The 27,610-nt window shown below is 40.6% G+C and overlaps 1 protein-coding gene across 3 annotated transcripts in view; it reads left to right on the top strand.

Moving 5' to 3' along the window:
• The window catches only part of cntn3b (contactin 3b), an 89,576-nt gene that overhangs the window by 30,938 nt on the left and 31,028 nt on the right, over positions 1 to 27,610 (top strand). For 2 of the 3 annotated variants that reach the window (XM_077529206.1, XM_077529207.1), the window contains 5 exons: positions 1,264 to 1,439; positions 5,656 to 5,754; positions 23,233 to 23,442; positions 26,117 to 26,219; positions 27,383 to 27,567. In XM_077529206.1, coding sequence (XP_077385332.1) covers positions 1,264 to 1,439; positions 5,656 to 5,754; positions 23,233 to 23,442; positions 26,117 to 26,219; positions 27,383 to 27,567 — 773 coding nt within the window. The remainder of the gene's footprint in view (positions 1 to 1,263; positions 1,440 to 5,655; positions 5,755 to 23,232; positions 23,443 to 26,116; positions 26,220 to 27,382; positions 27,568 to 27,610) is intronic. The other variant, XM_077529208.1, reaches the window with a different exon arrangement.

Raw genomic sequence — 27,610 nt, 5'->3', positions numbered from 1 at the left:
CTCGCTCGGGTGGCTTGGGGGTGGCCTTGGTGCTGCCGCGGCCTGGGGATTTCGGGGGGGTGCTCGCTTTGCTGGACCGCGGTTGACGGCTTTCTTTCTTTGGTGGTGGTCCTTATGCATGCCAGATCCGTCGCACCAGCATCTACTGAAACTCAACAGAAGTAGGCTCTCCCTCCCACAGCCCCTTGAATCAGTTGGTGCTGGTGTCTGTGGATCTCACTTTGCTTTATCTATCCTTCCCTCCTTCCTCTCTTTAGTTTTTCCTCTGGTCACTTGAGATCTCAATTTATTGGAAGTTTGAGGCTTCTGGGGTTGGCATAAGACTCTGGTTTTGTAACCACGCAGGAGGGGTTTTGTTGGTGCTGGATTTCACTTTGATGGATTGGATGTACTGGCTTCTATGGATCTCACTCTGCCTTATCGATCCTTCCCTCCTTCCTCTCTTTAGTTTTTCCTCTGGTCTCTTGAGATCTCGCTAAATTTGCTGGAATTTAGAGGCTTCCGGGGTTGGCGTAAGACTTTGATTTTGTAATCATGGGGAAGGCAGGAAGTGTTTGGTCGGTGCTGGATTTCACTTTGATTTATCTTTCTTTTCTCTTTATTTTTTTTCTGACCTTTTCTCTGGTCTCCTGACCATTTAAACTTCACGACTCTGGCAAGATTCTGAAGTACCTGGTTAAGGCGAAGGGTAATGGGATATTTATAAGGCTTTAGGTGAATTAATGAGTATAAATTTATACGTATTTGCACGCACACGCACGCACGCACGCACGCGCACGCACGCACGCACGCAAACGCACACACGCAAACGCACGCACACACACACACACACAAAAAAAAAAAAGAGCAATGATGATAAGACGTTGAATCGGTAAGACTACCGAATGAACAATTCTGAGCTCTTATAAAAAAAAAAAAAAAAAAAAAAAAAAAGAAATGCTCAATCTTCTGCCTAAACCAGAATTTGATTTGAATTTTGAATTGATCTCAGACTGACTAGCTAACCAGCCTACAAACAGGTGCACACATGTCACTTGTCTGATCGAAGTATTAACTATGATAAAACTGTAAAGGAAATAAAGCACAAAACACATCACACAAAAGTGAAACTTGAAACTACATAATTTCTAATGCCAAAATGCGTAAATTTTTACCCCAACTTGTCTTTTAGATGTGGGCAGAGCAAGATATTGATCTTTGTGATAAATACTGAGTGTGCATCTCCCAGGGGCTCAGCTACTGATTGTGTTTGCGTTTTTTCAGATGGTCACTAAACGGAACACTCATTGATCTTGAGAATGACTACCGGCGTCGCATGTCTGGGGGCAGCCTGATCATTAGCAACCTGGACAAGGACCAAGATACTGGGATATACCAGTGTAAAGCCTTCAACATGAGGGGGTCCATCCTGAGTCGCAAGGCGAGCATCCAATTTGCATGTGAGTACTAAGATCTCTGGCAAGGCTCTTGACACACTTGATCTGGATATCTCTTGTAGGCCGACCTGACATGCATGTAATGTGCTTATGGTCTAGGTCTTCTTTTAATTTAATATTCAGATTGCCTCTGAATAGATTTTACAGGGTCTGATGGTAATCGAATGAAATGCCAGATGCAACAAACACTGTGGGAAAGCAGCTTCTCAACTCCATTGATTCTAATTAGTGCTACCAGCTCTGACAGCATCAATGCTCAATCTAAACTGACACATAGTTTGCCAAGTAATAAGGAAGGCACTGGGATCCCTACTTTAAAGGAGACCAGCTCAAGTCATGTTGAAGTTACGCATTTATTGACTATTGGAAATATAAGTCCCCTGTTACTGTATACTAGAGGGTCCATTTTAAAGATTTTTTTTTTTCTACACTGCAAGATACAAAATGCTCGGAAAGTGTGGCCATGAAGTGGGGCTCTCTTCTCTTGATCATGATCTCTGACTATTGATTATGTCTCAAGGATAGAGACCCTTTCTTTAACTTCCGCTTGTGAGCCGGCCTGCCGTTATCCATACAGTCCTGTAATGAATCTTACATGTGGGGGCTGGCTGAAGAGCAATGCTGCTTGACATTTATTGTCTGCCAAATGCACAGTTGAAGGAGGTCTCAGAGATCAGCATGGCTGATGCACTTTCTCTCTGTAATGAGAACATCTGAAATATTGTGCCTTTCCAACTAGTGTCCTTTTGAGCCCATTTTCGAGAACCACTGCAAAGAAATTTGCATATCAGCATCTTTGAGATGTTGGTGATAAAGTGTGATTAACCCTTCATTTCCACTTCCAACCTCATTTGAAATTAAATGTGATCTAGGTTTAAATCAACGTGTTCTATTCTTTGGAGTACAGAGATTTTTACCACTTCTCTCATGAAAATAGTTTGAAGAAGTATTAACTGCCGAGTCCCGTCAATAGTTCACAAAAAAAATATTTCGTTGGACATTTCAGGCAAAGACATTCTTCAAGGAATCATCGACAATAAGCATATAGACTATGTGATGAGTTAGTCAACTGAAGACCTATATCCATCTGCTCCCAAGCTCCCCAATATACCTGTGATGACACATTTCTACCCTCCGTGACAACTATTTACAAAATTTCTTGCATTCACAAGTGGATAGGCCTTCATGAATTTTTATGTGTATTTATTTGTTTTAGCATAAACTTAAAATGCTCTTTTAAATTTAACTGAACTCCAGGTTACACATTATCATCTTTAAAGAGACAGTGTGTAGAATTTTATTTGATTTTTTTTCAGCGTTCGTTCATTTTAAAATGTCAGGTTCAGTGGGGGTGTTGAGGACCCAAATGCAGGGAGCAGGGAGGCAAAGAAGGCTTGTGGATGTGGAGAACAAAAAAGGACTTTATTTCCAAAAACAAACTAAGAGGCAAGGAGGCAAAAAAGGAACTGGTCAAAATACAAATAAACTCCGGGCAGACGAACAAGGGAAACTAGGGCAGAGCACAGGACAGGAGAACGGCAGTAACTCAGGGAGGAAAGAACAACAATGAACCAACAAGAACTGAATGGAAAACAGGTTACTAAATGCACACACTAATTGACAATGACTAGACACAGCTGGGCAAGACACAAGTGGCAGGGGAAGCTGATTGGTACATACACTAGGAAGGGAAGACGCACTCAGGTGGACAAGGTTAACAATAACGAGACCAGGGGAGACAAACCAGAAAGCAGAAACAGAAACATGACAAACTCAAAACCAGAAACAAAAACAAAACAAACAGATGACACAAATCCCAAATCATAACATAAAAAGACACTTGTAACGATTATCGTCCGGTTGTAACTTTTTGCAATCTGAGTTCAAAGGAACTCCACTCTTGTGTCCTGGACATGCCACTGTGGAGGGTGGGGAGGACAATAACATCCCCCACTAACAGCCACACGCTCTGAATCCAGCTCTAACTGACACACACACACACACACACACACACACACACACACACACACACACACACACACACACACACGCGCGCACACACACACCCACACACATCCTTTTCAGAAACTTGACTGCCTTATCTTGCAACAGAACAATGAATTATGAAATGTTATGTTTGCCATGTTTTTGAAATGTTGACTCCATGAAATGTCATGAAAATGTTCCATTGCAGTGGCAGATTCTCCACTAAACTTTCATGTGTATGCACGTTTTAACAGTGTAAGCTAGGTAACCTTTCATTTGAGGTATTCAATTGTACGTGTTGCATTGATTGAATTTTGACCTTAGAATCTCGGTAAACATGGGATCCAGATTCAATCTGATTAGTCTTGAACAAAAACTCTCTCCAAGTTGGTAACTTTCCACCCTCCGAGTCCAGACCCCCTGGTGGGAGGCCGCTGCCCCGCAATATAAAAGCACGCTTCCTGCTTGTTTCTTTCTCTTTTGGCTCTTCTCTCTCTTTTGCTGCCCTTCTCTTTGGCTCCTTTGGTCCTGCTATCCCCGGCTGCTAAGAACTCACAAAATTGTAGAAAGGGTACATCCTTCATTTTAATGACTGATTCAACGAGGTTCTCATCTGTTATCCTGATAAAATTATCAAAAAAAGATGTGGTGCTCCGCAGGCAAGCTAAAAATTAATTTAAATATTAAGTTTGAGTCTCCTTCAACTAATGAGCCAATTGATTATTGATTTATTAATTAATTGGACCGATTTGCTATACACACTCTTAATTTCTATAATATACAAACAAAATGTTCTATCACATCAACATACAGTTGTTTTTATATATAATAAAATCATAGGTAAATAAGTCATCGCTAATTATATTACATGGGTCATGCCATGCCTTACAGGAGATTGACATGTTTCGCCGCCATCTTTCTGCTACGGATAGTATTGGATACCCGAAGGAGACAAACTTATAAAACGTAGTACTGTGACTTGTGAAGTATGGTCTCTCTGAGGCACCATAGTGGACGTTATTTTAAAATGCATGTGCTTCGAACTTGGGTTGTTGCATTCTATTAGTTCACCATTAGATGGCACTAAATTTGACACGATTCAGAAAGGCACACAACTGAAACGGTAAGGCCACAAAGATTTTCAAACATAAAGACAATATAAAAATAAACGATCACAAACTAGCTGACCTGTAAGAGTACAATATTTACAAATTTAGTGAAGGTAATGTGGCACCTAATATGTTGACGCCAAGAAAAGAGTCCTCCGGAAGATGGAAAAAAAGTGAGCACCTACATTTTTCAAGAAGAGTGTGGTGTTTTGAAATTTTATCCAAGGGATGCTTTTGCAATCAGCTTGTGTGTTTGAATCTCAGCATTCCTTGGAATTGTAAAATAATATAAGTGACAAACTCATCAATCAGCCTGCTGAGATCACAAGGAAGTCACTTGTGTCTCTATTTCAAGTCAGCCATCTCCTCCTGTGACCCCGGTGTCCTGTCGCGACTTGGCACTGTTTGATTCCACCGCGGTCATCAGAGGGCTGCTCATTAATCTTACCAGTGCCCTGTCCCACTTCTCGCCATAATCTTCTCCCTCCTAATTTCCCTTATCGGTCACACTGACTTTCTTTTGTTTATGTTTGGAAGGCTTACACGGGTCTGTTAGCCAGAGGGTGCAGGCAGATTAGAGAATGGACAGCAGCAGCTTACCTCAATCACTCATGAAGTCAGAGGTGGTTTATCATCCCAGGTTTGGGTTTTGTCTGCCAGAAAACTGCTCGTTAATTTGAAAGGGATAAGTTGTGCTGTGAGTATGGATGGGGAAGCTAATGCTTTTAAGTGTGAGATTACACCACATTTAATAATGATGCTACTTATGGCTGCTGGCAGCGCAAACTCATTTGTCATGCATGCTCCCAAGTGTTTGTTCAGTCCGCGCGCTGCCTAATCTTTTCCTTGTGCAAAACAGTAAACGTCATACAACTATATCTATCTCTTTCATCAGCACTCCAGATGCTTTCAAAGCATTACAGGCTGTCAGGAGATGTCCCAGGGCAACCAATGATGTCCTATTAAAGTCCCATGGCTCAAAGTGTAACATCAAATACATGCCTCAGTGAATAAGTGAAAGCCAGGGAGGGAACGCACATGATCCCAAACAGATAGTCCAATACTGTTAGTGATTTCATATTTCTGAGCTGCGATCTAAATCTATTTTTGCCTTATTCCCTCAGATCTTGATAACTTCAAAACGCAAACGGTGAGAAGTACGGTCAATGTCCGAGAAGGTCAAGGAGTGGTTCTCTTATGTGGCCCACCAGCACATTCTGGAGGTAATTTGCTGTAACCTTTTTCAACTCATTTTTAACATTTATAAGTTTCTATTGCTTCAGAAATCCACGTTTTTTTCTTTTAATCATACTTACTGTTATAATATGCCTTGCAAATGACAAACACTCTTAATTTTAGGCTAAGTGATAATGACTATGTTTACATGCAGTCAATATTTGGGTTAAGGCTTAATTTCCAGTTTCTGAAACATTAATGCTGACCTGGGCATTTACGTACGTGAGCGGACGGAGTTACTCACGTATACATTTCCCATTGTAAATCGCGACACATGGACAACGTTATTACGCAATTAGACATCATTTCTGCTTTTAACTTTCTATAGTCAATAAAAGACTAGAAAGAAATTTGTGTCACTCATCACACTAATAAAGTAATTGGTTTCCGCCTCACTCAAAAAGTGTGGTTCTCTGCTGCGTCGCCATGTTTCAACATTTTTGTTTGTCTCTACTTGTGTATTTCTGGTGGGTTTCACGCCAGACGCAGGGACTTACAGTAATACACACTGGCATTTTCACCATGGAGAGGGAAAATAATGTGAAAACGCAGCAGAGAAATCAATGTATTCAAGTTAGGCTCATTCAGCGAGTGGCAATGCAAGATTGCTGTCGCACACATAAGTAGTTACTGACGACCAAGATTCCTTTCGAAGGGAGCATGCACAGAACACAAAACAAAGTTCAGTTCAAAGGAGGTATGCCAATCGCATTTACTGTATGACCAAAGAGTCTGCTTAGAAAAGGGGTTGTGCATATTTATATAGCCCATCAAAACCCCAATATTGCTAACATTCGTGTTTTGACAGGGTTATTGACTGTATGTAAACATAGTCATTGTAGCTGGCAATGTCAATGTCGCACACATCAATGCCTCGCCCCCACAAAATGTGCTCAATAGTTATGCACCCGTTGTCACAACCTTACTGACAAAGCAATTCCTTAGCAGATTTTCTTTTTCTGGATTTGTCATGCCAGGTTATTTGGCTGCTACCAGTGGTTTTGTCTACTGAAATAAATCAGCTTGAAGACTCCACAGAAAAACATGTTTACACAGCTGTTTATAGAAGAAACGGCCAAAAAATATTTTCTTAAATGACACTCCAAATAAAGATGCAGTGTGTTTTTTTTTCAGCGTCTCTGTGGGCATCTGAGCAGCATGAACAATGGCTGCTGCTGAGTGTGTCTCTCTCTTCATACAGTAGCTTGCACATTGGAACACCAATTTCCCACACAAGAGAAGCGTTTGTAGAACGGCACATTGTACAGCTGGTCTATGGGATAATGGGCCGGAGTACGCTGTGTGAAATACAGTTTGACAGCTTTCTTCTCTGACACAGGCTTATGTGCAGTTGCCTGCTGTAACCAAAGCGCTATTCGGTATTCTCACATTTTCAGAAATGAATGAAAGGCAAGCTGTGGGAGCCTGGTGTTACATTCTTTTGTTGTCCATGGCTTGCTCCTTTTATTTTGTATTTTGAAAGAAGTAAGGGTAAACTTGATATGACACCTGCAAAGTTTGGTATTTCATCTGTGATTTTATGTGGGCTGATGCACTGTTGAATGAGGGTCAATTTCAGGTCTTATCGGCAATCAGTCTGCACAATGAAGAGGAGAAACAATAATTGGCCCAATTGGTTGTGCAGCGATCACAATTTCTGACCAGCGCAATTGAAGCAAGTTGCAAATTGATTTCAAACTCAAGTTATTTTAGTTGAAATGTGTTGTTTCATCCAATCAATTGCTACAGCATATTTACTTCTTTAGTGAAAAGGTAACAATTGGGGAGATACTTGAACACTTCTGACTGAATCCACTAAGCAGGGGCAGGGAACCCTGATCCTTTTCGATGTCTCCCTACACCAACACATCTGACTCAAATGATCAGCTCATTAACAATCCTGTTCATTGAATCAGGTGTGTTGGTGGAGGGAGATGTGGAAAACAAGAAAGACAGTGGCTCTCGAGGACCAGGGTTCCCTACCCCTGCACTAAAGGTTTGCAAACCGGTGAAAATGGAGCGAACAGAGCGTCAAATTCACAAAGCATACCCAAGTGGTCAAATGTGTCACTACCTGTACTGCCAAGCAGAATGCGCCTTGGTGCACCAGCAGAATTTGTGTGTATTTAAATGGGGTAATATGCATCTATTTGATGGATAAATTGCCCACCTCTATGCTAATGAGCCTCATTAATAAACATCTAATTCTCTAACGCCAGCACTAATTGCCACACACAGTTTGAGTGACACAAATAACGTCTAGATAAAGCTGGTGTAAACTTGGCACTCTTGGTGGAAACCTCTCACACGTGAGGGGACACACTTTCTGAGCAATGTGAGGGAATGCTGCAGTACAATACATGACGTCCACAATTTCAAAGAGTCACCCACACACCCTCTCTACATATGCCATATCAGTCTCTGAAAATATGTAAATGGACACACCTATATTTTGGATGTTATGGACGCTAAATGAATGAATGATTGTTTGAGTCGACTTCCTCTCTTTAGGCACTCAGTAGAGCTTAAAAGAACACAACACACCACTAAATAATTTTACAGTATTGGATTAGGAAACCTGTGGCTCTTGAGCCGCATGCGGCTCTTTAGCGCCGCCCTAGTGGCTCCCTGGAGATTTTTCAAAAATGTTTGAAATGGAAAAAGATGGGGAAGAGAAATATATTTTTTGTTTTAATATGGTTTCTGAAGGAGGACAAACATGACACAAACATTCTTAACGTTTTCCAACGCTGTAAAAATGTGTGGAATAAATTTTATATTTCAACATTTCTGTCAACGAAGATTTACGTCATAGCCTGCGACACGCGGTTCTATCAGCAGGGCGAAATGCCAGGCAGGCGGCTGTTGTAAACGAACCGGCGGCTGTGTGATGGGCCATGAATCGCAAAGTGAAAAAGAGAAAAATAACTGAGGACTCATTTGCATTCATTGCCAATGCGGAAGGATTGCCTGAACAACCGTCATTTCCATGCATTGGTTGATGAAGTTGACAGCGAATATTCCGATCTTCTGCTACACAACAAAGTCCGATGGCTGTCCAGGGTGAGGTTTTGGTCACTTTGTCGCTAGGGATATTATTGTGTTTTGTTGCTGAGGTCCGAGGATAGCTGCGTTTGTTGCGTGTCAAAAAAAAAAAGAGGATGCTGCTTCGTTTTATCCTTGCACTGACTTGCTTGGCATTTGCACAGACGTCAAACTTGAACTGTATTAATTTGATTTTATATACTTTACCTTTTCAAAAAGCTGACTTTTTATTTTTTATAAATGCAGGCTGCGTTTTATTGCCCTCTGTTGGCCAGATAAGGGGCACGTTATGCATTCCATTTTGTTTTGTTTTTTTCGAATCCTCAAAATAAAAACGACATCAAAAATCTGATTTCTTTATTGCATTTCTTTAATTTCATTGAAGCAATGAAACATTATTCATTAATTTTCTAATGAAGTTAAACTTGAGGCAGCATCGCACAACACTGTAGTCACGTGGTGCGTCATTCATGATACACTGCAGGAAAAATAAACATTTAATCATGAAGGCTCATTATATATTTGTAGTTAACTTAGTCATTTTGATTGTAAACTAATATAGCTACTATCGATACATACAGCATGCGTTGCCTTCATTATAAGGCTTTTTATAAGGCTTTTAAATTTTTGCGGCTCCAGACATTTGTTTTTTGTGTTTTTGGTCCAATATGGCTCTTTCAACATTTTCGGTTGCCGACCCCTGGATTAGACATTGTAAAAGTGCATATATCGCTGGCATCTTATTCCCTGAATTTTCTTTTAAACCGATTAAGTATCAAAATAAGAACATACCGTTGGTGAACAACATTATCCTGGTCAGGTGATCGTGATGACGTATCCCGTGCATAAAGGACAGCTTCCTTCATTCATTTCAATAGGAGTTTGCTGACGTAATGGGCAAGAAAAAGGCCTTCTATCCCAAATACTACACCAGTTCTGTTCAGAGTAAAATCCTCAGCACGTCAGGTTTCATGTCATTCCGTGTGAGGGTGAGGCGGTGTCCTCTCCTAATGTGGGTTAAAGCGTGCTTAGCACACGGCATGTAGCTGGTCTAGCGGAGTTAAAGTCACCTGGATGTTTACCGTCCAGGGGTGTATTTCACAAGGCAGGTTTAACAAACTGTGAGATTAACCCTGAACAAGTTCACATACTCTCAGATAGGAAACTCTGCGTTTTCGCTTCCAGTCCAGCTGATTCCAGTGAGTTATATCAACGCTGAGTAGTTATAACTGAACTGACTACCACTCTTAAAAGACCGCCTCAATGGAGCCCCGATTGGTCGTGTCACCATGACAACGGGGAAGCAGAGCGTGGCGCCGCTCTCTGCTTCCGCATTGCTTTTTTTCCCCCCCTCTCAACCGCAAATCTTAATGCGATCATTTGTCGAATTTGAACGTCTTTATTTAAAATTAAAAAAAAGTGCAACACTGCAGCGGCTCCCCATAGAGGAAGGCGGCGAGGGAGAACATTGCTGCGCCGGTCAATGCTTAAATTTAAATGTATAGTCCTTTGCAATCACAATATTACAGGGGAAATCTGTAAACGATAGCTCATTAATTCATTTCATTTAGGTGCAATCCTGCGAGGGAGAAGCGCACTTGATTTAAGATGAAATATAAAAGCATTATTCAAATGGGTATACGAAAAAAAATGTAGCGCAATACTGCTCCGATGTGAGCGTATATGACTACGTCTGGTAATGTTGCAAATGAAAGGACGGATTTAGTTGTGCATGTAGATGATGGACTGTGATGTGAAACGGTACCGCTCAAAAAGGTAACTGTGTGGAAATGCCATACGCGGTCTGATAACATTCTCGTAATGAATATTTAATTCCCTGCGCAATATTGCGGCACTTCATCAATAGGTTCATTGTCAAAATGAAATGCAATGTTACCCATACCCATGACTGCGCCTATAAGAAGAGCGGGGCCGATACCTTCCGCCATTGCACAATGGCACACTTGGCACTAGGAGTGTGCTCAAAAAATCGATACGGCAATATATCGTTGCGGGCCTCATTACAATACAAGTATCGATACGCAGGCGTCAGTATCGATATTGCTTTTTAACTTTAAATAGGCAGTTAATGATTGCCTTTGCAGCTTGCATTTTACCTAAAAAATAAAAACCAGCAGCGTCTTTGAAGTTAATTGCCTTCAATTAATGCAAAAATAGCTTACTAGAGATTGGACACTGTGTCTTGCTAAGAAAAATTAAAGCAGAGGAAGAATATCAACATTTATTTACTTATAAACTTAACATGGCACGTGTCTCAGTGTACCAATTTTCCAATATTTTCTTTAAAAAAAACGAAATAAAATGTGTCTTATGTGGGATACATATGTATCTCAATACGTATCGTATCGTGAGGTTGGCGGCAATACCCAGCCCTACTTGGCACTGCTGAAGGACCTTGCCAACCGAGGTCTCAGACGGGAGCGTGTTTTCCGGGACCTATGGTCAACAACGATGACTGGCTCATCAGTCGTTTCAGACTGCCAAGAGCTGTCCTTGCTCTGCACATAGTTCACACCCTTACTGGAGAGGCCCACGCGACGTAACCACACCATATCTGTTCAAACACAGATACTCACCACCCTTGGTTTCTTGTTTACCAGTTCATTTCAGCGAGAAATGGCGGATCGGTATGTGTGTCATATAAGTATGTAATAACAATCCGAAAGCATTGTAAACTGTATATGTCCCCCTGCGTGTGACATGAACCCCACTTTACCTACCTGACACGTGGAATACCAAGTGGCTTCAAGAATTCGAGGTGAGACGTCTGCATATGACAAACAAGGCAATATTTATATTTTCTAGATTTTCTTTAATTGTGTCAATTCCGGATAAGACCTCTCTTATTCCTCTTAACTCCTGTGTGAGGTTGTCAATGGAGTCTATGGTCCTCCTCTGCAGCTCTAGCACATGAGCACACGTGCACTGTGCCCCCGTCCCCTGTGCTGTGGTGGTCTGTGGGTCCGGAGCATCTGCAGTAGGAGCAACTGGAGCAGGGTCCTCAACTGGCTCTGGAGCTGGGTCTACCGGCCACGAGGGCCCCTCGCCAGGATCACCATAAGCTAGACATAAATTATTGTTAGTCACATTTCGCTTGCCTGTTTTGGATTGAATTCATTTTTCCTTTTATAAATACACTTACGTTGCACCATATCTCTGTCACCGTCTTTGTCGCCCAGAACCCCACTCAGGCCGTCGTCTCCAATTATGGAGGTGACTTTCATGTCCATGTTGCTGTAGCATGCGATGGCTGGTCCTCCACCAGTCTCCACATGGCTTTTTCGCGAATTACCGCCATGCACTTTTTTTTTATCTCCAACTTAGAAGAGAGACTAATTTAAACAAGCATGTTGCGAGGAGGTTTCCTCGCATGACTTTCACTTCAACGTGGCACTTAAGCATTTGTGGCAAAATTATTTGACTGGTGAAATTTTGAGTTTATGATACTTAGGGGTGTGCTCAAAAAAATTGATACAGCAATATATCGTTGCGGGCCTCATTACAGTACACGTATCGATATGCAGGCGTCAGAATCGATATTGCTCGTTAACTTTAAATTGGCAGTTAACGTTTGCCTTTGCAGCTTGCATTGTACCTAAAAAATAAAAACAGCAGCGTCTTTGAAGTTAATTGCTTTCAATTAATTCAAAAATAGCTCACCAGTGATTGGACACGGTGTCTTGCTAAGAAAAATATCAACATTTATTTACTTATAAACTTAACATGGCACGTGTCTTATTGTACCAATTTGCATATTTTTTGTTTAAAAACTAAATAGACTGTTACATGAAAAAAATGCTGTTTTTGCTTCCCCAAATATTTCAAATAAGCACATTTTAGAGCTGTAATTTTAATACTTTTGATATTTTTGCTCAGTCGGCTCATGCCTATTAATAAATGTTCCCGGTGTGTCTGTGAAAGCTGCTCCTTGCTCTGCGCACATTTTAGACCAGGCATGTCGCTAGGTGGTAAACCAGAAGAGCTGCTCACAAAAATATTTTTGTCAGTCAGCATAACAAACATATCCTTTAGGTATGACTGTTATGATAAAATGCAAGAAAATTAATGTAATATATGGGGATACGTATCGCCTTCACGATCAAGTAATTTGCAATTTGTCATTCCAAACTGGTATATTTCCATCAAAAATGAAAATAGCCAAAGTTATTCCTATTTACAAAAGTTGAGATAGGCACATATTCAATAACTACAGACCAATATCATTGTTGCCACAGTTCTCAAAAATTCTAGAAAAATTGTTTTTACACCGACTTGAAAACTTTATTGAGAAATATAAGCTCTTAAGTGAAAATCAATATGGGTTTAGAGAAAAACGGACCACATCAATGGCAGTCATGGAACTCGTAGAAGCAATATCTACTAACATAGATAATAAAAAATTTACTGTGGGGATTTTTATGGATCTAAAGAAAGCATTCGACACGATAGACCATTCTATATTAATGAGTAAATTAGAGAAATATGGTATAAGCGGTTTAACATATAAATGGATGAAAACTTATTTGGAAAATAGATATCAGTATGTGCAGTTTAACAATATAAATTCAAATCACTTGAAGATTACTCATGGAGTTCCCCAAGGGTCTGTTCTGGGCCCTAAATTATTCATACTGTACATAAATGATATCTGTTGTGTCTCAAAAATATTCAAAAGTTTATTATTTGCTGATGACACAACTCTACTGTTCAGGAGAAAACCTGAAGCAGTTTCTGACAACTGTGGAGTACGAATTGAATATAATAAAAAAATGTGTTTGATATGAACAAATTATCATTAAATCTAACTAAAACAAAGTTTATTGTTTTTAGTACTAGACAAATCACTCATCAAGTCAAAATTCTGGTGAATTCAATTGAAATAGAAAGGGTGTATGAAAATAAATTCCTTGGAGTAGTTATAGATGACAAATTATGTTGCAAGTCACACAGAGAAAATGTCGAAAGGAAAATGTCAAAAATCATCGGGATACTCTACAAAACTAAGGATGTTCTGAGTATGAAATCATTATATACATTATATTGTTCATTATTATTACCATATTTGACTTATTGTGTGGAAATCTGGGGAAATGCATATAAAACAAATACTAACTCTGTTTTCAAATTGCAAAAGAGAGCTATAAGAATTATTAATCGATCAAAATATAGAGAACCAACACATTCACTATTTATTAAATCAAACACAACGGAATTTTATGACTTAGTTGAGTTTAAAATAGCACAAATAATGTATAAAGTTAATAACAATCTACTCTGCCACGGTATTCAGAAGCTATTTAAAATTCGACACAGTCCTTATGAGATAAGGGGTACAAGTGTCTATAAAAAACCCAAAGCAACAACAAATATTAAGCAAAGGTGTGTTTCTGTAAGAGGTGTGCATTTGTGGAATAGTTTTGGTAATGAACTGAAAAGATGCAAGTCAATCGTTGAGTTTAAAAAAATGTTCAAAAATAAAGTTCAAGAGTATTATTTGGATCAGACGTGAACCGGTACAATTGCAGAAATGTAATGAAATGTTCTTTTGATTCCATTGTGAGGGTGATGAGGGTTGTATGTGTGAGTACGATGATGTATTGTTGCGGTGTGCGCAATTACTGTTTGAAATAAGATGTAAAGAATAAGGGGTAGGATTAGATAAGTTTTTAACTTCTTCCTACTCCTTTTGGACATGTAAACAATTTCTAATGATTGTTGTGATTTTTTTTCTTTCTTTTCTTTCTCTTAATTTTTACTTGCTATTTGTCTATGTTTATATGTTATGTTTACATGTTCAATAAACTTCAAACTTCAAATAAACTTCAAAAAAGTATTGGGATACATATGTATCGCAATACGTATCTTATCGTGACCCCTCTATCGTGATGCGTATTGTATCGTGAGGTTGGTGGCAATACCCAGTCCTAATGATATTCCATTTATCTTTCAATGGGGATATACCACTATTTTTCTTATAATGTTAAATAGTTGCAACTAATGTATGGCCCCATTGTTTACCTACTAGGCTAACATTTGCCTCTACAGTTTAGCAATTTCCCAATAGCATTACTATATTTTTTCATGGACAATGAATTGACTAGAATTGATTATGCTTACCTTTGTGTCAGACCACTTCTTTTTTTATTTCTGCCACAGCGCCCTGCAGCGCTGACAGCGTTAACTGAATTGGCAACCTTTTGGCACTCGACTTGTTTGGTTTTGTTGGTTATGCCCATGCTGTGGTTCCCAAACAGCACAGCCTCGCGTGCCTCGACCTCTCCGATAAGTGTTTCTACCTTCATCCGTGTGAAATCGTCCTTCTTCCTCGATTTTCCGTGTACGTCCATTGCTTCGAGTAAGCCGTTCACGGACTCGTGCTGCCAATGAATACTCAAATCCATTATTGATTTGATTAATTAGCATTGGCAAATATGGGATGATATGGGCTGATTTTGCGCGGGGAACGGATTGGAATCAGCTGTGCAACCAGTTGGGATCGTGTGGCATTTATCAAGGGAAATTGCGTGCAGCTGTGCGTATGTGTGCTTACGCATGGTTTTATAAATCCCAATTTTTTTCTGCCTACATAACTTTTGAGTTTCGTTCATATGTACTGCGCAGGTGTTCATGCACAGTTTTATAAATGAGGCCCCAGGACTCCAAGCTCGCGTTCTGATAATTTAATCTTTTCAAAATAAAGTTTATTATTATTATTAAGGTGCCCGTCTTGGCACTCAAGGATGCCGTGTTAAATTATGTTAAATAAAACAATAAAAAAATAAAATAAAATTAAAAAAAAACAGAATGAAAGAATAAAAAAAAAAAAACTGGAAAAAAATGAAAAGGACAACGAAGTAGAGCAATGTGAAACTGAGATTTTGGTGCTGATCGATACCAAGTAAATACTGGTGCCAATATCGCAGATACCGATACCAAGTACTTTTAGGTTCATAAAATATTATGGTATTTTAAATCACATCACTTGTCATATTAAATAAAAAAAATTTATTATTTTTTTTTTTTGCCTTTTTTGTTTTTTCGTTTTTTGCAAATTAGACTTGCTAGGTTCTTAAACATGCCATAATATAATTTCCTCAATGGAAACATACCTGGGCTGTTATAATCTTTAAATTCTTAGTCCCTGTCACTCTTCTGCATTCAAAGAAACGTCAGCCACCGAAGTTCCTCTAGTCTAGTCACATTACATTAATGATATTACATGTTGTGCTCTACTAATAGCTGTAAAAGCTCGAATGAAGCATAGTATGACTCATTGTCATATTATGTCATTCACTGTAAAAATAATTGTCACATCCAGTGCCGCCCACCGCTGTGATTGGAAGGCCGGCACATGCGCGTGTGCTACAAAGGAATTGCGCAAGGGACCCATGAGAAACCAAAATAAACTAGAGCTGCAAGCAGCTATAAAGGGCCCTCGCAGCCCGGGCCACATTGGGGTACTTGCACGTTGGGGTACTGGCACATTGGGAGCAGAGTTTCTTTGAAAATGGCATAATAAACCTTTACATGTGGATTTTTCTTTTGCCAGGTGTGATGAGTGTGTCAAGCTCAATGGGTTTTGGTGAATGTTAAGATCTGCAAAAATCAGTGTACTTTTTTATTTTTAGGGAATGAGTTGACCTGAGGTTGTTCGTCTCTGTGTGCCCTGCAATTGGTTGGCAACCAGTCCAGGGTGTCCCCCGCCTACTGCCCAGAGCCAGCTGAGATAGGCGCCAGCAGCCCCCGCGAGGAATAAGCGGTCAAGAAAATGGATGGATGGATGGAGTTGACCTGATTTGTATTTTTTTGTAAAAGTATATATACACATCATCGCTTGTACTCATTGCACAATGTTGCTGTTATTGTCCATAGAGGCTATCAAAAATAAATAAAACAAAATAAAAAAGTATGTATGTTTGGATCGGTCTGATGCCAGTGAACATTTTGAGTGGTGGAAAGTAAAATAATATTCATAAATGACTTAGTTATCACACTTAGAATGAGTTTACAATTTTTGTAAAAATACTGTAAATGGGGTATTTATTTATTTTTTTATGCCTCAAGGGCTAGGTGGCGCTGCATATATAACTGAATGTTGTCATAGAGATACCTTCAGGCCTTGACTATAAACAGACATGTCAAGTTTGGAATTTTTTGGAGCATGTACCGGGGAGTTATTAAGCATATCCTTTTTCATTGCGAAACGTTTTGACAATTTTTGTAAAAATACCGTAAGTGGGGTATTTTTTTTTCATGCCTCAAGTGCTAGGTGGCGCTGCATATATAACTGAATGTTGTCATAGAGATACCTTCAGGCCTTGACTATAAACAGACATGTCAAGTTTGGAATTTTTTGGAGCATGTACCGGGGAGTTATTAAGCATATCCTTTTTCATTGCGAAACGTGTTGACAATTTTTGTAAAAATACCGTAAGTGGGGTATTTTTTTTTCATGCCTCAAGGGCTAGGTGGCGCTGCATATATAACTGAATGTTGTCATAGAGATAGCTTCAGGCCTTGACTATAAACATACATGTCAAGTTTGGGATTTTTTGGCGCATGTACTGGGGAGTTATTAAGCATATCCTTTTTCATTGCAAAATACAAATTTTGATGCCCCGTCCTCATCATATAGTATTTCGAAAAGTCAAGATTTTTCCCCTGTCGTTGGCTCAGGTCTTGACATGGTCCAGGTCAAGTCTGAAGTCAGTCGGATGAAACGTGTAGGAGAAGAGGGCAAAAGTATGCCCCCTGTAAATGTGCTAAAATCGTCAAAAATGGGACATTCAAAAATTCGTAGCTCACTTCCTGTTCATTTTAGCACATGGGTCCAAGAGACTTTTTTTGTAGGTCTTGGGCTCCCTCATACACCTAAAAATATTCATAGATCTTGCTTAAACGTACAAGTGGGGCTGCTTCGCTAAAAATTTCTAGGGGGCGCTATTGAGTCATTTTTGGAAAAATAGCACATTCTACGACAAAATATTGCTCATTTTGCCAGGCCAGATGTGTGTGCCAAGTTTCATGTGTTTCTATGCCAGTTTAGACCCTCAAAAGTGGCGTTGTTTCCTTGGCGAACAGTGCTTAGCCACGCCCACAGCGATTCACCAAAACTCACAAACTTCATGTTGTGACATCATGAAGGCGGAAACCCTCATCTGAGCAAATATGAGGTAGGTCCAGTTAACGTGGTTGGAGAAAAACGTTGAAGAAAAATCGTCAGAAAAAAAAATCGTCAGGAGGTGGCGCTATCAGTAAGATGAAATATAATTTTGTAGATGAGTTAATGGCTGGACTGTCATCAATTGTGTGAAATTTTGAGAAGATAGGATCATCTGAGTTAAGTTAATGCAGCTTTTATTGTCACGAAAAATCTTTAGACTTTGCGGCACCGTAGCGGCCACGCCCTTTGGCGAAAAGTTACAATATTCGGTGTGGGGCATGATCAACATTTTAAGACTTTTCTGACCAATTTTTAATTGGATCCCTTCAACGAGCTTGGCACAGTAGCTAAAAACGTAAATTATGACATTTATTGTCACCACTAGGTGGCGCCATATGTATAACTGAATTTTATTAAATAGATGTTTTCAGGCCGTAACTATTAAGTTGAATGAGGAGTTTGAGATTTTTTGGAGCTTGTACATGGGAGTTATTAAGCATTTTTTCTTTCTGGACAAATGAATTTTTAAAGCCAATATTTGATGCCCCGCCCCCGTCATATAGTATTCCGAAAAGTCAAGATATTTTTCCCAGTTCTTGTCTCAGGTCTTGAGATGATACATGCCAAGTTTGAAGTCAATCAGATTATAAATGTTTGCAAAGGGGGGAAAAGTATGACCACAGTGAATGTGCAAAAATGGGCCAAAATTTGACATTGAAAAATTCATAGCTCACTTCCTGTACATTTTAGCTGCATGGTCCCAATTGACTTTTTGTGCGTCCCGGGGTGCTACACGAGCCTGCCAATTTTCGTAGCTCTAGGTCAAACGTGCCGGGATTGGTTTTTATTTTTTTATGCTAGGGGGCGCTATAGAGTCGCGTTGTTATGACAACGTCAGAATATAAAATTTTTCGCCGGGCCCGAAGAGTCTGGAAAGTTCGGTAAGTTTTCGTAAATGTTTAGGTCCTCAAAAATGCGATCGTTTGCGGAGAATAAAGAAGAAGAAGAAGAAGAAGAATTTTTACAAAAACAATAGGGACCTCGCAGCGGTCGCTGCTCGGGCCCTAATAAATGTAAAATATCGATATTGCGCTCCGGTATCTATCCGGTACCAATACTCACGTTCGTATCGATTCTGTCGATGCTTGGATCGATCTGCACAGCTCTAAAAGGAGAATCACATTAGGTTGAGGAAGCAGTTTTAAACTGGTGTGTTTTTAGTTGTCATTTGAATTGCGTGAAAGAGTCTCTTCCTGCCCTTGTGTTGCCACCATGTTCTTGGCTTAAACTGAGCATTTATACTTTGGCATGTGTGGCAACCAATGAGGAATCAGGTGCTAACTGCGCTCAACTGTCAAACTGGGGGCGTGTGGGCGTTGTTCGCATGTCTTTAGCGCGCTATCCTATGTGAATAGGGCTAGATGGAGGCCATTGTGTCTGACCACACTGGAAGTTGAAGACGTCGAAGACCTGTACCTCCTTGCTGTGCTGGTGGCTGCACTGATACTGCTGGGGATTGGATCCTTCTGGCTTTTTCGTACGAAAAATGGAGAGAAAAGCTTGAAATGAAACAGCGACAAACCGGAAGCGTGATGAAAATGGATCTGACTGAAGGTGTGGTCGGACGCATGGCTTTCACTATTCTCAGTTGTCTAAAGCTACTGGACTGAGTCAGTCTACTGGTACCCAATCAACAAGTGATCAACAAGCTATTGGAACGAATTAACTGTTTGGAACAAAAGCTACATGCAATTAAATTATTGGTGAAGATGAGCTGATTGAACTATTAACAATTTATTTGCCTGAATTAAAAGACTCCAAACGCAATCAACTGGATAACAAATGCCACTGGAATGATGAACTGATTGAACATTTATTATCCCTGCTGACTTTTAACTAATAGTTGCTTGATTTTCTGCGTCCTAGTATAGTATGGGGGCGGGAATTCATAAGCTTCATGCTTCTGCCCGCCAGCCCTTTTTCTTTTCGGTTATTATATGTTGAAATTGTATGATGAAATGTTTGATTGTCACAATGCTGTCCGAAAGGAAAAATGAATAAATAAATCAAATCAAAAGGACGTTAAGACGGCACAAAGGGCGGGAGCAAATCAATTGCAAATAATGGCGCTATCAAGTGGATGCTGTGCATTCTTTGTGAATTTGGCCCTTAACGTATACAATTCACATTAAGGTTATACTGTATGCTAACCCTTGACACCAGAATATCCTTTGTGGTTGATAAGAAAGGTCATAAACATTCCTGTGATCAGTCGTTTGTATATTCCAAGTCATTGAAGGTGTTTTCTGGGACCCCGGGAGGTCGGGCTTGAATAAACTCTTTCGGCAGACGCATAAATTCCTATGTCACCTGGTCAGCGGCTTCAAAAGAGCTTTGTTTGTGGTTGAGTGACCACCTGCAGACCTAGCCAAGATTAGATCCTTCCTGAGCTGTGGAGTGTTTATTCAACTGCAGAGAGGTTACTTTAAAAAGCAAACCAAAAAAAAATAATTAGAGGGTGGACTGGGCCATAGGCCATAGTTGTTACAACAGTGACTCAAGCTGTTTTTTAACAGCAATCCTCTTTTCTTTATTGCCAAAACAATGAGCTCCGTCTTGTTTTTGTTTAGCTGAAGGAAATTTTGGTTCATCCAGTTGTTAATTTGCTCTAGAGAATGACACAATACGTTAACAGAGCTGCTGTCATTTGGGGACATTGATAAATACAGTTGTGTGTCATCTGCAATAACACTCACTAAAATCTAACTATATACAAAAAAGAAAGCGCCGTGGCAGATACACGTGAAAAATATTACCTTATAAAATCAAAAACAAGACCATACTATAACGTGTGACTAGGATTCCGGAACAAGAGGTCTAGAGAACAACTTGAGCAAGGGCTGCGGGCAAGAAATAATCCGACATCCTCTTGTCGCTCCGGGAGTCCTTTTAAAGTCAGCTTAATTATAGGAAATGGGCCTCAGGTGTGGCGCCGGTGGACACGCCCCCTTCACTTGCCCACTGGGGAAAAAAAAAACAGACACACATACTGAGAGCAGGATTATGACACCGCAACTCAATGAGTCCTCTCAAAATGCACAAAAATAAGCAAAATCCCTAGATTTGATTTTGCATCACAAGCAGGTGCAGTGAGAATTGGAAATTAAAAACACTCTTCTAAAATTGTACAGCGTTTTAAATAGTTTGCCCACCATCTTTTAGCAGGCCGTAACCTCGGCCTACACTGAAAACAACATCTAACATGGTCCCCGATGCTTTCTTTTCTTTGTCAATTATGGTCTTCCTAAGAACATATCAAGAATGTTCTTGCTAACAATTTGATTCTCTTTATAAAATGGAACAGCTGTGTACTTGTTAATTTAACCACCCACGATTTTTACGTATTCCGCGATAGCAGCACGACGTGTATCTTTGGATATTTTCATAGCCGAGCATTCACAAGAGTCAACCAATGCATCCAAGGGTTTAAGCTAGTTCTGGACTGAAAAATGCTGAACATCATAAGGGACAACATAATACGACCTCGGTGGTGGATGAGATCCGCCCGGAGTTCCTAAAGGCTCTGGATGTTGTGGGGCTGTCGTGGTTGACACGCCTCTACAACATAGCGTGGACAATGCCTCTGGATTGTCAGACCGAGGTGGTGGTCCCCCTTTTTAAGAAGGAGGACTTCAATAGACTTCAGAGGTCGATAGGGTGTGTTCCAACTATAGAGGGATCACACTCCTCAGCCTCCCTGGTAAGGTCTATTCCGTGGTGCTGGAGAGGAGGGTCCGTCGAGAAGTCGAGTCTCGGATTCAAGAGGAACAGTGTGTTTTTCGTCCCGGTCGTGGAACAGTGGACCAGCTCTACACCCTCGGCAGGATCCTCGAGGATGCATGTGGACTTGGAGAAGGCATTTGATCGTGTTCCCCGGGGGGGTCCTGTGGGGGGTGCTTCGGAAGTACGAGGTACCAAGCTCACTCATTCGGGCTGTTCGGTCCCTGTACGACAGGTGTCAGTTTGGTCCACATTGTCGTCAGTAAGTCGAATTTGTTTCCAGTGAGAATTGGACTCCGCCAAGGCTGCCTCTGTCACCGATTCTTTTCATAACTTTTATAGACAGAATTTCTAGGTGCAGCCGAGGCGTTGAGGGGGTCTAGTTTGGTGACCTCAACATTACATCTCTGCTTTTTGCGGATGATGCTGTGCTGTTGGCTTCTTCAGGCCGTGATCTCCATCTCTTGCTGGAGTGATTCACAGCTCAGTGTGAAGCGGTTGGGATGAAAATCAGTACCTCCAAATCCGAGACCATGGTCCTCGGTAGGAAAAGGGTGGCTTGCCCTCTCCGGGGATGAGAACCTGCCCCAAGTGGTCTCTTCGGGTCTTTTTCTCAAGTAAGGGCAGCGGGAGCTTGACAGGCAGATCTGCGCGGCGTCCACAGTGATGCAGACTTTGTATCGGTCCGTTGTGGTGAAGAAGGAGCTGAGTCGAAAGGCGAAGCTCTTGATTTACCTCACCTATGGTCACGAGCTGTGGTTCGTGACCGAAAGAGCAAGATTCCGGATACAAGCGGCCGAAATGAGTCTTCTCCACACGGTGTCAGGTCTCTCCCTCAGAGATAGGGTGAGAAACTCTGTCATCCGCAAGGGACTCAGAGTTGAGCCGCTGCTCCTCCGCATTGAGAGTTGAGGTGGCTCGGGCATCTGGTTAGGATGCCTCCTGGACACCTCCCTGGAGAGGTGTTCCGGGCAAGTCCCACCGTCGGGAGGCCCCGGGTACGACCCAGGACACGCTGGAGAGACTCTCGGCTGGCCGGGGAACACCTTGGGATCCCACCGGAGTAGCTGGTTGAAGTGGCTGGGGAGAGGAAAGTCTGAGATTTCCTGCTAAAGCTGCAGCTCCCACGACCTCACCCCGGATTACGCGTTCGATAATGGATGAATGGATAAAACGACGCAACCCAAAACACAGTCGTAACAGTTTCTTTCTATTTTTCTGTGTGTGGCTCTTGAATGAAAACATTTGGACATCCCATGTTGACTGTGCGGCATTATTAGTGAGTTTAAACTGCAGTAATTACCATTCATTGTACATGCTCCACATTGACTAGGCAATATAGATTTGGATTTATGTTTCCATTTGAATAAGATGTACCACATGTTGGAAGTGTGGCTGTATAAAACGCTGAAAAGTCAATGCTGTATACAATAAAAGCATTTACTTTGTTTTTCAGAACTGACTTTTGCCTGGATCTTCAATCAATATCCCCACTTTGTCCAACAAGACAGTCGTCGCTTCATCTCACAGGAGACCGGAAGTCTGTATATAGCCAAAGTAGAACCCTCAGATGTGGGCAACTACACTTGTGTGGTTAACAACACCATCACAAAGGAGAACGTGTTAAGCTCCCCGACACCACTGGTCCTCAGAAGTGACGGTAAACGTAATAATTGGGCTTCACTACTTTGTTGTTCACACCACCAGTTCACTAGGTCCACTACTGTGTTCATCCTTCAATAATAAACCACAGGGGGAATTCACGGGTCCAATCATAAGCTGGAGCAATGTGTCTTTTTAAATCACGTCTATATTTACTGTTTATTTGAAAAAAATATTTTTTTTTTAAATGCCTTCATACGTTCAGGATTTTTGGGGTCAATCAGTGAATTAGAAAAAAATGATACCAATTCAATCAGAAGACGAAGACCTACATTTAGTTAAATGTGTTTATTTACTCTACAGTCTAGCCACTGCCTTAGCGCAAGTCCACGTCTAATTGATACCCATTGCAGCATTGCATTAGTACGGAGCCCCTAAAGTGACATGGGAGAAAAAAAAAACATCTAAATGTTTCTCGTCCGTACAAGAAACTTTTCTCGTCCGGACAAGAAACTTTTCTCATCCGGACGAGAAACTTTTCTCGTCCGGACAAGAAACCAGCATACTCGCGTGGGAGACCTTATACTAACTACATTTCAGTTTGTGTTCATGTGTGAAAATGATAGCACAGGACCTAGTCAGGTTCTATTTTCACCTGGGACTTTATTATGAGGACATTGCTGCGTTACTTGCAAGTCGGCACCATTATGTTGTGTCTGAGAGACATTTAAAACGAATTGAAAGCAAGTTGAACAGTGGTCCTAGTTCCCGCTCGCAGGTGATGTTTCTCGTCCGGACGAGAAACTTTTCTTGTCCGGACGAGAAGCTTTTCTTGTCCGGACGAGAAGCTTTTCTTGTCCGGACGAGAAAGTTTCTCGTCCAAACAAGAAAGTTTCTCACTTTAGGGGCTCCGTACATTAGAGAGAGAAAAAAATAAAAAAAAATAAAAAAAATAACAAAACAGCTAATAAACAATAACTAAAACATGTTAACATGTTTACAACTTACAACTTTACAACTCACTTTCTTTGACATGTTATTTATTTTTTTAATAAAACTAATGTTATATACAGTGTTCCCTCATTTGCCGCTGGGGTTAGGTTCCAAAAAATACCCGCAATAAATGAAATCTGTGATGTAGTTATCTTTATGTTTTATATTTATGATAAATGTTTTAAGGCTCAAAATCCCTTCACCACACCAGTTTATACACTTTTCTCATCAAGGCATTTACATTTTCTCACATTTCTCTCTTGTTTAAACATTCTCAATGTTCAAACCTTGATAAATTTTATAAAATCGGTACATTACTGTAAAAACAAAAACAAAACTATTTATTGACACAGAACGCTGTGTGAAGCCGTTTGGCTCCGGCATTTTCTTTGGATACCCTGAAGTATCCTTGAACCGCCATTTATAAAAGTCCGGCTCCGCCAGTGCCCCTATCTTAGACGTAGACTTAGACTTGACTTCACAGTGTATTAACTTTTTAAGTTATCGTGTCACGAGAATAGCTCAACTAAAAGTTCAACACGATATGTTCGATATTTCAAGTTTTCAACAGCCCACAGAAATATTTGAGCCGTGACAATATATCTGCTTAAAGCTTCCGGCATCTGGAATATATCTTACCTGGTCATTGCGGGCCTTTCCATGCCGTGATGAGATGTGTGAGCCTGTGGATAGCTCATGAGCTAACAATATCCCAAAGGCTCCTGAGGAGTTGACGCCGTGCATATAGTGTGCGAGATGATAGGCTCATCTGCTGCATCACCTCCTTGCTTGATTTCGTATCGGTGCGTTGGTCCACATAACAGAGACACTTCAGGGAAAATCAAATCATTCAGCCTGTGGCTCTCACATGACATTTGAGCAAATCCCTGCTTGTTATATACCCATAATGCTTTACTTTCTAACATTATGGTGGCCTGAATAACCATCTCGGGAAGATGTACAGTATATTCGGTGTGTCGGCACGCTTTTAAGATAGAATTTTTTTTTTTATTTGATTTTTTTAAATCTAGATATGGTCACCCTTATAGGCGGGCGAGGGGTGACTCATTCTGTAATCCATAGTGCGTCTCTGCACCACGCCCCCCAAAAAAATCAGGAAAACTGAAATGGTGAATAACATTTAACTCTTATCTCCACGGAAAAAAAATTCAGCAGTTTTAAGTCAAGTCAAATTTATTTAACAAATTTATGAAACATGCATAATGTATTTACAAATAAATCAAATAAAACCATAGATGTTTTCTTTAAGACCAGGTGCGCTATTTATCTACCACATCTGATTTGATTACGTACTTTAAAAGTTGCAACTCTATCAGTTCAGTGGTCCGATTTATGGACTTTAAATGTTAAACGACATGCAGTAAAACTCAATAGATGAAGCACAAGCATATTTCAAATGAGGAGTAATATTGTTTCTAAAAATCTCTCTACAACAAAGTTTTATTGCTATTCCAGTGAGGAAAAATATGCATAAATTCATGAAGCATGCCTTAACAGGGGGGGTTAAAACTTGACTAAGCAGGTAATTTCTTAATATGTACCCCAAATCTTTCATAAGTCACACCCCCCCCCCCCCGTTTACCATCCCTACAGTGGTCACTTACACTCTGCACACATAATGATTTTATTTGCTGCCCCCCGGTGTCACTGCTCTTTCTTTGATCCAGTGTGTAATTCCATGGCTGCAGTTCATTATTGACGTAAAAATGTTCTCCCTTTTGTAGGAGTAATGGGAGAATATGAACCCAAAATAGAGGTTCATTTCCCTGACTCGATTCCAGCTGCAAAAGAATCGCTTGTGAAACTGGAATGTTTTGCTCTGGGAAAGTAAGTCAGCATTATTGTGGTTGTGACATAAGCTCATCAATGCAATGATTAGCACTAGTCACAATGATTTAAGGTTACATCACATTATTGATCTTCATATTAAAGGGGCACGAAGCAGGATTCAGAGTTTTTGCACATTTGCGACCCCTCTGGTGATACGTGGAATGGACCCCAGTGATGTGCACACGGCCAGGAGCGTGCACAAATTTTCGGGCACGAGCAAACATCCAAGTTAATCGAACAAACTTTAAACACGGAGCACAACGCCTTTTTCATTGGATTAATAATGTCTACAGAGGTAAGAAACGTATTAATCTTCAAGTTACTTTGTATGTGAAAGTCATTTTGACTACCAAAAGCTTACGTAATTACAACCTTCCAAACGTAAATAGTGCATTCCGTGAATCCGAGGACATTGAGGGTAGCAAGTTAGCAACATTGCTAATATGCCCAAGTGTGGAGACATTAGTTAGCGACTGTGTGGTAGTTTTATTCTGCACTGCTTATCATAAATAGACCCTATCGTATTTTCGTTACAAAGTCTTACCTTTTTAGCAAAAAGTCAGCAAGCTGTGGGTCCCGTTTCATCCCCAGCTCTCTCCACCTGACAAACGCTGCTCCTATATTTATCCGCATCCTCCCGTGACGCTGGTCTGAAAGTTTTTTACTTCTCTTTGTCTTCTGTGGAGTCTCCACAAGGGATTGAGACTTATTGGGTGCAGGTCCCTTTAAATCCAGCTTGAATTAGGTGTCCTGTCCGTGAAGTTGCGTGAACAATCGCGAGAGCTTACAGGGACAATGGCGTGCACGCGCATGATGTCGTGCTTAGAGTCACAGTTAAACATTCTAGCCCGAACGCTCCAACATTTTTCCTTTTACAGAAAAATAGGGGCAACGGTCATTGTGCCTCAATAGTGCTTCCTGTCCATTATACAGTTCTTAAAACATGTGCGGGTTAAAAATATGGTTATTTTAACACTCAAGTCTAATCTTGCATCGTGCACCTTTAATCAATCCATTTAAGTTAGTTTTCGTGCTTTTGAAATATGATACGATCAAAAAGGCAACTTTTTGAAATGTGTGATGAGATATACTGTATAATTCATTCTGATCACAGGAACAAACAGTTGTCATTATAAGACCATTTTTCTGTTTGACTGCAGCCCTGTACCAGAAATAAGCTGGAGAAGAACAAGTGGAGTCCCTTTCCCAAGTAAAGCAAAAATGAAAAAATCCAACGCTGTTTTGGAAATCCCGATTTTCCAGCAGGAAGATGCAGGAACCTATGAATGTATTGCGGAAAATCGACGGGGCAAAAATGCAGTACGAGGTCGTATATCATTCCATGGTCAGTAAACACGAGACTTCTTACCTTATACACTTATACACAT

This window comes from Festucalex cinctus, chromosome 8 (assembly GCF_051991245.1).
Source record: "Festucalex cinctus isolate MCC-2025b chromosome 8, RoL_Fcin_1.0, whole genome shotgun sequence".
In the NCBI taxonomy this organism is placed as follows: domain Eukaryota; kingdom Metazoa; phylum Chordata; class Actinopteri; order Syngnathiformes; family Syngnathidae; genus Festucalex; species Festucalex cinctus.
Note: the sequence above shows the minus strand (reverse complement) of the source record. Positions and strands in the feature narration are given on the sequence as shown.